General features: G+C 31.5%; 1 protein-coding gene across 1 annotated transcript; it reads left to right on the top strand.

Annotated features, from left to right (window-relative positions):
* Positions 1-10,754: 10,754 nt before the first annotated feature.
* Positions 10,755-13,667, top strand: LOC134257569 (myosin IA heavy chain-like; the record flags this gene model as incomplete). The annotated part of the gene is made up of 4 exons (XM_062740170.1): positions 10,755-10,981; positions 12,101-12,212; positions 13,132-13,285; positions 13,580-13,667. Coding segments are annotated over exons 1-4 (504 nt in total), but the record flags the coding sequence as incomplete, so codon positions are not given.
* Positions 13,668-14,123: the final 456 nt, after the last annotated feature.

The following is a 14,123-nucleotide window of genomic DNA, read 5'->3' as shown; positions in this document are numbered from 1 at the left end:
GCAACCCAGTGACCCAATTTCAGAGACCGATCAGCTGGAAGATGCAGACACCTGGCAGACGTTACGAGAAGCAAGGAAGCAAAACCTAAATAACTTTTTGGTGTGTCACTTAAATATTATTTGTCTAAGGTATAAATTTGACGAAATTTAAGACATATTAATTGATAAATTAGTTGACTGTCTCATCATTAGCTACACGAAAATATACTCTTCCTTCCTTGATGCTATTTTTGCAGTCGAAAGTTAAAAACTTTTTCGGCGTGACAGAACAAAGCATGGAGGAGGGCTGGCAGTATCTATGCGATCAGATATTCCAGCTAGGAGAAGAACAGACCTTGACGACCGAGATTTAGAATCCATCACTATGGAAGTGACACTAGGTAAAATTAAGTGGATTCTGTTGTGTGTATACAGACCTCCATCTTTCAATGAGCTCTGTTTTAACACATCTATGTGCAATATTCTTGAAAAAAGTACTTCTTTTTATGAAAAAAATCATTATTTTTGAAGATTTGAATTTTGATATGATGAATGAAGAGAAATCCAAATGTCTAGCTGAAATATGTGACATTTTCGATCTGTTTAATATTATTAAATCACCAACATGTTTTAAAAAGGGTTGCGAACCATCCCTTGTTGATTTCATATTAACATCTGATCAAACAGTATGTAAAAACACCCTAAATTTTAATACTGGAGTAAGCGATTGTCACAATCTTAATGGAACTTTTATGAAGGCCGGTATCACAAACTCTAAAAATTTTGTCATTTTAAATCGAAGTTTTAAGAGTTTTGATGTACAATCTTATATTTCTGACTTACAAAAAATGAAACACCCCCAGTAGCAAATGACGCCTCAGATGTAAATGTAAATTATCAAAATTTTGAAAAGGCATTTGTAAATGTTGCAAACAAACAGGAAAAAAAGGCGAAAACATAAAAATACTGTACCATACATGAACTGTGAAATAAGAAGGGCTATTTATAAAAAGCAAATGCTGAAAAACAAGTTTGACAAGTGCAAGACAGATGAGAATTGGGAAGAGTTTAGGAAACAGAGGAATTACGTTACAAAACTAAAAAGGGTATCAATAAGAAACTATTTTCAAGAAAGATGTGCAAAGTCCGCAGAAAAAGCAATTCTTTTATGTGAAAATGACAAGATTTTAAATGACCCAAAAGAAACTTGCAACACTTTTAATGAATTTTATGCTAATGTGACTAGTGAAATAGGGAAAGATGTAGTTTTTAATGAAAAAGATCATTGTAGTTTATATGCCATCAGGGAAAATTTTGCTTTTACTGAGAAATTTGATTTTAAGAAAACTAATGAAGAAGATTGATTGATTGATTGTATATTGTTTAACGTCCCTCTTGAGAATTTTTCACTCATATGGAGACGTCACCGATGCCGGTGAAGGGCTTCAAATTTAGACCTATACTCGGCACTCAGGGCCATTGAGCAGTGAGGGTTCTTTATCGTGCCAACGCCTACCGTGACACGGGACCTACGTTTTTAAGGTCATATCCGAAAGACCCGTGACTTTCACTTCTAGTGCCGAGCGCTTGGCGAAGGAACAGTCACTGCCTTTGTTTACGTCTTAGGTATGACGCGGCGCCGCGATCGAGAATCGAACCCGGGCCTCCCGATCACGAAGCGAACGCTCTACCACTAGGCTACCGTGACCGGTCTAATGAAGAAGAAGTGACCAAGCTAATTAACAAACTAAATGTTAAGAAATCCACTGGTGTGGATACAATATCAGCTAAACTTCTTAAATTTGGAGCACCTGTTCTGAGTAAACATATTTCTATTCTTGTTAACCAATCCATACAGAAGGACATTTTTCCTGATAGACTGAAACAAGCTCAGGTCCTTCTTTTATACAAAAAAGAAGACCCTCTGTTACAAAGTATTTATAGACCTGTTAGTATTTTACCAACCGTGTCAATGGTTTTTGAAAAGGTTCTATGTGTACAACTTTCTGACATTTTCGGGTATTTATTTGTGCATTTAAAAAAGGTCATGGATGCCAAACTACACTACTGCGACTCCTTGAAGACTGGAAAATGGCTTTAGATTAGAACTTACATGTTGCTGCTATTTTAATGGACCTCTCTAAGGCTTTTGATTGTTTGCCACATGACATATTACTAAGTAAACTCTCTGCTTATGTTTATCTCCAAATTCTGTCTCCATTCTTGGAAGCTACTTGTCTGAGCGCTTTCAGCAAGTGAAACTTTAGGGAGTTGTCAGTAGTTGGGTTGGTATTAAAAAGGGAGTACCACAAGGTTCCATTCTTGGACAACTACTCTTCAACGTATTTATTAATGACATTTATTATTTCATTAAGAATGGGTCTTTATATAATTATGCAGATGCTTATACTTTAGCATACTGGCATAAGGATTTTGACACTTTAATAAATACTTTACAAGATGAAAATTCTGTATTATTGAAATTGTTTAAAGAAAACTGTATGCAAGCCAATCCATCTAAATTTCATGCAGTTGCCTTGGGCAAGAAAACTTTTGATAAGAACCCTGTATTTAAAATTGATGGTGCAGAGATTTTGTGTAATGAGACTGTCAAATTATTGGGAATTGATATAGATTTTGTGCTCAAATTTGATGTCCATATTAGTAATATCTGTAAAAAAGCTGCCCAACAATTAAATGTGTTAAAACGCATTGGTTCAGTATTTACTCGGGCAAACAAAATTACAATATTTTATAGATTTATTTTGTCAAATTTTAATTTCTGTCCTCTTGTATGGCACTTCTGCTCCAAGAAAAATACCAAGAAAATTGAGAAAATTCAAGAACGAGCTTTACGTTTTATTTATGAAGATTTGGAGAGTAGCTATGAGTCATTACTACTTAAGGCAAAATTACCATCATTAGAGATTAGAAGAATGCGTAGCATGGCTCTGGAATGTTTTAAGATTTTACATGACCTTTCTCCTAGATGTCTGTCAGACTTAGTGAGTTTTAAGAAAGTGGCATACAATTTTAGATATTCAAACATTTTAGAAATACCAAAAGTGTCTTTTATATATGCAGCACCAGTTTTATGGAACTCCTTACCTGAACATTTAAATGTCAAACCAATTTTTTACAGTTCAAATCTATGATTGCCTCTTGGAGCGGTAAGGACTGTGAGTGTACAGCCTGCTCCACTAGGTAAGTGGTGTCCGTTTGTTTGTGTGTCTGTGCATGAGTGTCAGTTTTTCTTTTCTTTTTTTTTTTTCTTGTTGTGTTCTTTTTATGTTTCTGGCGATGTAATGTTTGCATAATGGTGTGACTTATACTGAAAGGACAAATAAACGCATATTTTACTTTTAAATTAAATTAAAACTATTATTTCGAAAATGTTTCAGGATGAAAAGCCCTGTCTTGATGTGACGTTGTTACGCGTCAACGTCACCGCCATGGTTGGTTGGAAACCTTTTAATTTACTCTCTGACAACTGAAAAACCCTTTTTTGCTGAAAAGTTTAAAACAAACTGCACATCAACATCTTGTTGCCTTTTTATTCACTTACGCAATTCAATTACTGGAACCAGTGTAACTTCTGTCAGCCATACTATGATTGCACAAAATTTATACTGATTGCAAATGCGGAAAACGATGTCTATAACTCCAATGCATCGATTAGCACCACAAAATGTGATCATAAAATTGTCATCATCAACATGCACGTGTTTTTGGCTTTTTATCATTTCCCCTACGTGACGCCATACATTTCATGGTTGAGTAATTTTGACCAGCAATTTTAGTGCACAGGAATCAAAATACACATTTGACCAATTTTCATAATTTTCGGCCATATAGTTAAATATATTTCGCTGTTATGCTATTATGCGTTTCTTTTTCCTTTCAGTATATATATGTATACCTGTTGCTTTCTCTATGCATCTGTGCTGTATTGTTTATGTGTCTGTACATGTATGTTTTTATATGTATCTTTAACTGATTATATCCTTTAAATTAGACTGTGTGCTGTATTGTTGCAAGTAATTCTATGTTTATATAGAACTGCATGTTTTCATTGTTTTACTGTTATGTATATGTTAAACATGTCAGTCAAAAGCTCATTAGAGCCTGTGTTACTTTTTAACTACCATACTGACTTTAAATAAAGCTTATTTATCTATCTATCTATCTATCTATCTATCTATCTATCTATCTATCTATCTATCTATCTATCTATCTATCTATCTATCTATCTATCTATCTATCTATCTGTCTATCTATCTGTCTGTCTATCTATCTGTCTATCTATCTATCTATCTATCTATCTATCTATCTATCTATCTATCTATCTATCTATCTATCTATCTATCTATCTATCTATCTATCTATCTATCTATCTATCATCTATCTATCTATCTATCTATCTATCTATCTATCTATCTATCTATCTATCTATCTATCTATCATCTATTTTGCATGGAAAGATAGAATAAATGAAGGATATTTATGTAACCTCAAGAGAAGCTCCATTATCGGAGGGTTGTAATTGAAACCATATAAAAATAGGTAACATTCGTTCTTAGCCAATTCCTCTGCACTTTGAAAACACTCTCGATATCTGATGACTTATTGTGATCAGAAAAGGTCGTGATTAGGACGTCGACAAATGTCTAATAAGGTTTCCTATATGTTGTTATTATGTTTGGGAGTAATCAATCACTCTTTCAATCATTCAGATATCCAATTTCATGTTTACATGGACCCTAAACTTTGAAATAGATAGGTATGACCGAATCTGAAAGTAACTTGGACACTCAGGAAGGGGGAATCCCAGTTAATTTGTGGACATAACAAAACAAAAAGTCATCTCTCAATGTATTTATTCTAACATAAGAAGATCTTTTGACAATACGTGCTGAGACATAAAATGCTTTGAGTTATTTGTGATGGGAAAATACATAAGATCGTATTCGGTAAAACAGAGATGTGAAAAGCTTGCAATCTGAATAGTAAATAAGGCACAAAGGAGTTTAACAATTCAAGGATTTTTTTTAGCACTTAAGATTTGAGACCGTATTTTTTTTTCTTACGTTTCCGAGAAAAAATTAAATGGTTTCTCAGTACGAGTTTTTTTTTTTGAAATCTGAAAACTACTCTCCAAATAATACATTTAAATATATAAATATTTATAATCATATTGTTAAATGCAATTACCTTCATCAGTTTACATACCTTTTAAATGTACATACATTGTATATAAACCTTAAAAAATGTACCCTATTAGATTTTTTTTTTTGATGTCTGGTAAAATGATTGTTTTACAATTATAGCAATAACAATGAAAAGTATTATTTAGATATGTTACAGTAAATGTTCATTTTTGCCGTTCTTTTCTGTTTTTAGTTTCACCTGATGGTTGCACTTCCTGAATTCGCTGTAAAGTACAGCAACTTACTGTAAACCAACTTTAATTCGTGACAGACTTTAACTCGCAAATACTAATCGCCGTGAACAAATAATTTTGCTTGGTGTTTTTAAAGAATGTTTCCTCTGTCGCGAAAACTAATCGTTGCGGATAGATTTCAACCGGACGAATCGCAAAAATATTTGGTTTACAGTAATAAGACTTAGATTATTATCTATAACGTGAAAAACACATGTGAAAAAAATAAATACTGTTAGACATTTCTATACAATAATGAATTAATTTCATTTCATTGGATAAATATTGTGCTTAAGGTGTATAACATAATGTGCCTACGTCACAATTAGTTACGTCAAAAACGTAAAACTCCTTTGATGATACTTTTGAAATAAGGTTAATTTGAAGCCATTTATTGGAGGTAGAATTGTTTCATTGTCTTCGTAGGTTTTAAAGCGAAAATTGTCCAGAGTTATGTAATGCATAATAATTTAGGTTGCTTCATTCCTTAAAGATCTCTTTTATATTCTTTATTTAGAAGTAAAGAAAAAACCTTGCATTTTCCGCGCATATGTTTTCCAGGAACTGCATTAAAAATAGAGCATTAACTTACTATCCTTAAGAGAGTCTCTTGATTTTTAATGCGCAATTAGATGTACAGGTTCTAGGTCCAACAATCGTTTGTCTAGGTTTTTAGAATGTTGCAGCTATATCATTAATTATCATCCTGAATTTGATTTTGCTCATAACAACATGGACGAAACGGATGACCTTTGCCAAATTAATGACCTTTCTTGGGACATTATTTTGACCCTGATCGAAAACAGATATAAAGAAGACAAAATCTACGTAAGTATCAAATTTGATTTTATTAATTTAAAACACGTATTTTTTTTTAATTGTAAAATGAATAGAAAACATTCAGAGGAAATTAAATAATATCCTGATGTATAAGTATATTTGTCGCCCCCCTCTCTTTCTCTCCTTTTGTTTGTTAATTTGTTTGACTATATGTGTGTGTGAGGGGGGGGGGGGGGTGTTTGATGTAATTAGGTAAAGCATTTCTATACATCTTTTCAATATGTTGCGATTCTTACTTCAGACAGACTTGTTTCCTGAAAGAAAGTACTTTTGTCGAAAATATATTTGTTTTCAATATATAATATAAAATTCATTTTATAAAGTATAAATGGTAACCTGTCTTTCTGCAATCATTTTAACCGTTCATCACCGTAAAACACGAAGCAAAAAGTATTTATAATAATTAAATATATAAATTAAAATGATTTATATCTGAAATTGTTGCAAAATGCATGAAGTATATTGTGCTATTTGTGGGAAGATTACATTAATGAAAGAGCAAAAAATGAACCTAGGCCTACCACGCTTATTTTAAAAAGACTCCGTCTTTTAAGAAAATATTGTAAAATTATAGAAGTTAATTCTCTTTTAAGCCATTCTTATAATAAGAAATTAAATATTAATCCAGTTATAGTATCATAGCTTCTTCAAATGTCAAAATAGGATATTTCTATTAAATTTAACTGAGATGTGACTTTGAGAACACTTGGTTTAAATGACATTTTTGCATTTTTTAACCATTTTCTTTTCGAAGTATTTCATGTTTGCCTCGCGTGGAAAACCATTGTCAGTCAATTCTTATCTCGACAAAAAGTTATGCAATTTTAACAGCATGAATAGATGAGGCATACAATGAAGCTCCATTATTTTTGTATTTATCCAACTTTACCTTTGGTGTCGATGTCATGCATAAGGTTTCATTATGTGAAATATTACCTCTTGGGTTTTGAACAGCTTTTTAAAAGACGATAAGATCTACAGATAAAAAAAAGAAATATTAGCACTATTTTCTGGACATGTTTCTTAATGTATGTGTTACAAGTATAAGCTAAATATCATGTTATATTTGTTATGGCAATACAATGCAGCAAGTTATAGATAATTGTTTACCAATCAAATAAAAGGTATTGAAATTAAAATAATCATACGATGTTAAATCATTAAAAAAAATCATTTAAACCAAAAACAAAAAAGAAACAAAACAAAAGAAAATCATAATAAAAAAATTGAAACAAAATTAAAAAAAAAAAACTTCTGGCTTTAATATCAAATACTGAAAATGTTGATACCCTTTCCCGAAATCCGTTTTTATGCAAGGTTGTGAGAAATATATGTGTTTGGAAGACAATTGGACTGAAAATGGGTTTTTGGAATTACGTGTACAGGGGTTTTGTTATATTGATAAATTAATACTGAGAAACATTCTCATCATAGACAAACATAGACATGTATGAAAATATTGCCTTTGAATTTTTAATGCAGAGAAAGAAGTTAATAAAGACTTAAACATTCAGATGACTGATAAAATATACATTTGTGATACTCCGTAATATCTTGACACTGACTTTTTTTGTCTTTGATAGACCAACCTTGGCGATACTCTGATTGCAGTTAAGCCGTGCAGGGATCTAGATATTTACGAAAAAGAGGTAAGGCCAAGGAGTTGCTGAATTAATAATGTTTTTTCATATAACCCTGTAATACTTTATCAAAAAAAAAATAATAAATAAACAAAAAGTGAAATAATGTACGATATTTTTATGCTTCTTTTCAATTGCATCATCTCGGGTCTTTCTGTCAACTTCGAATGTATTAACATTACGAAATGTTGAAGAATTATACATTTGCTGCTTATATAAATATAGGATAAAAAGATTTAAAAGTCTCTTCTGTGGTATATCTTAGGTAATATCTTTACATTCAATAAAGTTTAACTCCATGCTTCTTAGATAAGAAGACTTCCAACATTCATTTCAAAGTTTGTTTAAAGGAGGGTTGTAATGGCGTCTACATAATACATTCGAGGTCTTATTTCCGCTACTCGAAAAGGTCCGTGAGGTAAATTGGTTTCTTTTCATGAAAAATAATGAAAAGAACTTTGCATTTGTTAAGTCGTACTATTTAGCTCACTTGCCATGACAATGGACTTTTCTGATCAGTTATACCTGTTCTGTGTATTGTCTCTAGGTCAGGTAATTTTAAAGAACTAGTGTGCATAGCAAGTGGTAAATGTGTCATGAAGTAATTGAGTTGAATTAAGAAATAAAATCCGCGTTTTCGTGAATGTTGAAGGATAACCTCTGAGGTCGAGAAATGTTGTTTGAAAGATAAAAGCTGAAGCCTTGTACGAAAATTTACGCCCTGACTCCAGGCGAAATTCAGAAGACGGAATCCGCCTATCATCTATAAGGAACTTAATAAGACTATTAGACGGAGTCCAGGTGGAGTCAGGGCGTGATAGGGCTCGAAATATTTAAATGAGTTAAGGCGTATTCCGCTTTTCCTAATATGGATTACCTGCAAGGCGTATTCCGCCTAACTTGCAAGGCGTATTCCACCTGACCTACAAGGCGTATTCCGCCTAACCTGCATGGCGTATTCTGCCTTACTTACAATATGCGTATTCTGCCTAACCTGTAAGGCGTATTCCGCCTAACTTCAGGTAGGCGTATTCCGCCCTACTAGCAAGGGGTATTCCGCCTAATGGTTAGAGAGGATTTCGCATAAATGTTTACATAATCTACATGTACTTATCACAGTGTATCAGATATTGTTGTTTCAGACTTTTACAAACTTAAGAATTAAACAAAAAAAAAATTAGATTATACAAATTATATATCATTTATTTTTTAGTACTTTAAAATTCAATGACTACAAAACATGTTTACATTTGAAAATTTCCTGCCTTGCCTTCACATGAAATTAAAAGATAAAAAATATTGTACCAAAACTTGATTTAACAATTAGCTGTTAATTTACAACTGGTTAAATATATACAACTTTTATATGAATACAGTTTACCCAAGAAAAAATAGAACAAGGTCGAAGAGAAGTGTTAATTTTTTTTTTCATAAATATTTTATCGTTTAACATTTAAATAACCTGGCTTCTCTAGTCAAGCATTCAAACAATTATTGTTAAACCAACACAAGCACGGATTTTATTTGTTGTATTTTTAATTGTTTTATTACAATTATGACTTCATAATTAGACTATAAGATATGTATGATAAACAAAATATTGATGTATCTGATTATATTCATATGTACATGTCTTTTTTGAATGCATATAAAATTTGCATGAACATGGTGAAAGAAGATAATTATTAAAATGTTGAATTTACCTATCACAATTTTGTTGTTTAAAATATATTGAAATAAAATTTTGATTTACAATTTAAAAAATCACAAAATAAAAGAATAGACTTCTCATTCATAAGTCCAATAAATATATATATATATATATAAATATATGTATCACAGGCACTAGTTAGAATACTATAATCTAGAATAATCTAACTGTGTCTCGGTACCGAAAGAACGTTTTATCTACATTGACACCTCAAATTTAATTACCAGGAATGAGGAAAATCAATTTACGCATATGGTACAATCAGAGGCATTTATAAAATAGATTGAAATGTACAAGAAAAATCTTTGTGTACGAGTTGACTTCTCAATTTTCTACACTATATGAAAACCTATGTAGGAATGACAAAGTATTGTGTACGAGTTGACTTCTGCTTTGTGTACGAGTTGACTTTCTGTGTACGACCTGGTTTGAGTACGAGTTGACTGGACACCCCTAGCACTTAACTGGAATCCGTCTCCGGCCGGAAAACGGTTAAGAGTTTCGTACGGGGCGCATTAGCCGTGACTTTTATATTTCAAACAACATTTCGAGACCGAGGAAGTTATGCTGCATCATTCACGAAAACGAAGACTTTATTTCTGTTTTACCATGTCTTCTAAAATCCCTAACATACGGCTGATCGTTTCCTGTATAGAGAAGCTAATTAGGTTACCATATCTTGAAAACGCTTTTCCATTTAAAACCAAACGGAAAATGTGTTAGCTTAATTGTGTATGGAGTGTTGACCAATTAAGTTTTCGTTGCATGAAAAATAGTTTTTTTTAATTACAAATTTGTCCGTAATATGTATTGATTAGTTTTAATGAATATACAATAGCAAAATAATGTTCATGTTTTACTGCTCTATTGGGACAAAAATCACGTTGTTTAAATGTGTTATTGTAACTGATTAAGATTATTGTTAACTATCTAGTTTTTGGTCTGGATTTTAGAGATTTGGGCTATGATAGTACATCTTTGTCGATATATGTTTTGTATAAGAATAAATCAGAATTATTTTTTAAAATAAGTAATAAGAAAGCATAATCGAGCTACAAGCTAGGTCTTTTCTCGTGTTTTACTCCAAAGAGAATGCCTCTACTTAGTATTTCATTGTTTTATTAACAACGAATATAGGACCATGAACAATACCACTGGAAACATTTTGATACCCGACTCCAACCACACATTTTTAATCTGGCAAACAGAGCGTTTCGGCGAATGTGTCAGACTGGCGGAAACCAAACAATATTGGTTTGTGGTGAATCAGGCGCGGGAAAAACAGAAAATGCTAAATATGTGGTAAAACATCTGATGCATACATGCGTTTGTGCGGGAGGTCTGGGTGACTTGAAAAGCAACATTCTTAAGGTAATATATATAAGCATAAAGACATTGCTCTCATGTTTTTAACTATATAAAACAAAGGACACACATTGTAAGAAAATAAACTAAAAGCAATTCGCTGAAAAGAAAAAAAGGAAAAACAGAAATTTAATGTAGTATTGATATGTTAATTTCCTGAATATCTTGCGTAGTCGTTTTCTGGGGTAGACAATATCTTGGAAAATACTGAAATATCAACCAAATATTATTCTTGTCCACAAATTAAGGTACATTCAATTTGATACTATGATAAGAGAGATAACTCTTAATGACATGAATGTCTATTATTGCAGCCCGGAGGACCGGGCTGCTCTATACATATAAGTTTAAGTGTTGGTGTATGGGGATTGGGCTGGGAGTAGTTATTTAGAATTCAAGGTTTTCTAAATATTGAAAAGATTGTTAATCAGAAGTTCTCTCCGTTTATAAATTTCGAGATACATAATATATTTACTTCCATAAAGTGAATCTGTAAAAATATGTTTTTCGTATTTAATATATAAAGCTACTTATCATTTACTATCGAAAAAATGACAGATCCCTTTTTTTTTTAGAAAATAGAATTTTACTTCTCGCATAAAAACGTACCCTGCACAGTTCGTGTTCTATATTCTAAAATTGAAAATTAATACATTTTTGAAAATAGGTGATGCATGTGTCTAACTTCAATTTATATTTATGAAGCCAACATTTACTTGAGGAATTGATAAAGTTTAAAATGGTATCGTTTTTGTTTGATTTTTATCCGACTATAAGTTTTCAAATATTCGCGACTATCGTCTCCATCAATTAGACGCATGCCTTTTCGCACATATCGAAGCGGTTTGATGATCAAGTCTCAATTTCATTGTTTACTTTATATATTTCCTGGGGGACAATTGATGGTTACATCAATGTTTTCTTGCTCCTTTATAGATTTGCCAAGTTGAAATGTCTTTTATGTCCAATTTTGCCCAGCAAGCTATGCTATAATTGTTTTAATATTACTTATAAAATACATTTCTTTTGGTAAAACATGAAGGTTCAAGAAAAATTTTATATGATTGAGCAGAGGGTTTATGTACCTTAAGATAAATCTCATTAAAAAAAGGAACATTTTTGCAGCTTGACGTTTTGCTCGAAAGCTTTGGAAACGCAAGGACGAAAATAAACTCAAATGCCAGCAGATTTGCGAAGCTTCTACAAATAAGCTTCAGAGACGAGAAAGTCATAGGAGGTATTTAAATATTTATATATACAGATATTGATTTTTAAACCATCCGAACCTATGCACTTATTCTATCATAGTACATCAAAATTCATACATTTGTAAACCCTGTTTTTTATCAACATGGTTTCTTTTTTAATTAATTACCATTTATTTAACAATCATGACTTGGGCATCATAATGTCGCTAAGGCATGAAGAAAACAAGGGAAACTTCTTAACTGAAGTTGTTAACACTAGAAGTAAGATATCTATTGTTTTAAACTTTTTAAAAATTATTTTCCAACGTACTCCTTCACTGTAAGCGGTGATGATTGGCCTTTCGTTAATTAAGCAAATATAGGAAACTTCTTTTTCACATACAATTCTCTTTGAGCAAACTTTAAAATCAATTCTAATATAAGATATATTAACCTTTTTTATCGATAAGCATGCAGATGAAATATTTATACTCTTTTGTTCTTTTTCATGCTTAAAATTAAAAATGCTACATGCTGTTTAATCAGTATAATTTTTCTACGCAAAAATTTGAGAGATTTAGATTTTAAATATAATCCGCTTAGTTTTATTATGCTATTCCAGCTAGAGTGAAAATAGTATCCTTGTAATAAACAACTCTCCTGTGCACATAATTATATAAGAAGCCTTTACATAATTAAAGCGCGCATGGAATCTGTCCACATACAATTTCAATCACGATAAACATCAGCAATTCACACTTGGGTAATATGTACTTTTCTTTTAATCACAACATCGTACAAATCAATTAATGATTTTTTTAAAATAATTTAAGTGCATAATTTAATATTTTGTATTTTGAGAATATCATATAAATGATAAAATCTATACAAATGTTTTAAACATAGGTGCAACATGAAAGATTATTTGAAAAGCGTACACAACTAAAAGTTTCAATTCTATTTATTTAGCCAATGTAAGACATTTCCTGCTTGACAGAAATAGAGTTGTTGACAGGACAAAAAATTGTAAAGAGGGAAATTTCCACATTTTCCACGCTTTTTTTGATGGCCTATCTGATGAGGAAAAGAAGGATTTTTACTTGAAAAGGGAGGAATATGACACGTAAGAGATACTTTATATTCTGGAATACGTTTGATCAATGTAAATAGAAATTGCAATAAATAAACATGATTTGAAGATTCATTTGTGTGTTGAAAACAGTATATCCTTGACTGTTTCAGCATTATATATAATTGGGTAAAAGATTAAAAAAAAATCGAGTTCCTTTTCGGAGTAAAACATTTATAAATGAAGGTCCAGATTAAACACTACTTTGTTTAAAGATAATTATCTAGAGATTTATTTTATGATTAGGATGTGTGCTCTTTATTTCTTTATGATTTTTTATGGTTTCAGAATACTCCATGGAAGAAGCGCAAATTTACATGATAAAGAGAGATATCTCAAACAGTATCATGATATAGAGGAAGCTTTGGATAAATCAGTAAGCTAATTTAATTTTTAAAAAAGTTAACATTGGTTTTAAGCATTTAAAAAAGTTATGTTCTCTTTAAACCAGGCTTTATTTTAGTAATTAAAGATTCTATATATCTATTTTTTTGTCCCCCACTTTCGCGAGAGCGAGGGGACATTAAATCTCATTCGTCTGTCCTTCAGTCTGTCAGTCTGTCCGTCACAAAAACTTGAACCTTGCCCATAACTATGATTTAGTAGAGCTATGACTTTCATATTTCACATGTGTATTCCTTGTGAGTAAGATCTTTCTTTGGGTACCACCAAATTTGACTTTTGACCTTGACATTGGAGTTTGGCCCACTTTGAAACAAATATTCCAAACTTTTACTTTGACCTTAATTTTTGAATAGTAGATACTAAGACTTTTATATTTCACATATATATTTTTTGTGAAAAGACCTTTCATTAGATACCAACAACTTTG

Source organism: Saccostrea cucullata, unplaced genomic scaffold (assembly GCF_032062105.1).
Source record: "Saccostrea cucullata isolate Sc308-1 unplaced genomic scaffold, CSIRO_AGI_Scuc_v1 ctg862, whole genome shotgun sequence".
Lineage (NCBI taxonomy): Eukaryota > Metazoa > Mollusca > Bivalvia > Ostreida > Ostreidae > Saccostrea > Saccostrea cuccullata.
This window is presented reverse-complemented; position numbering and strand designations above follow the sequence as displayed.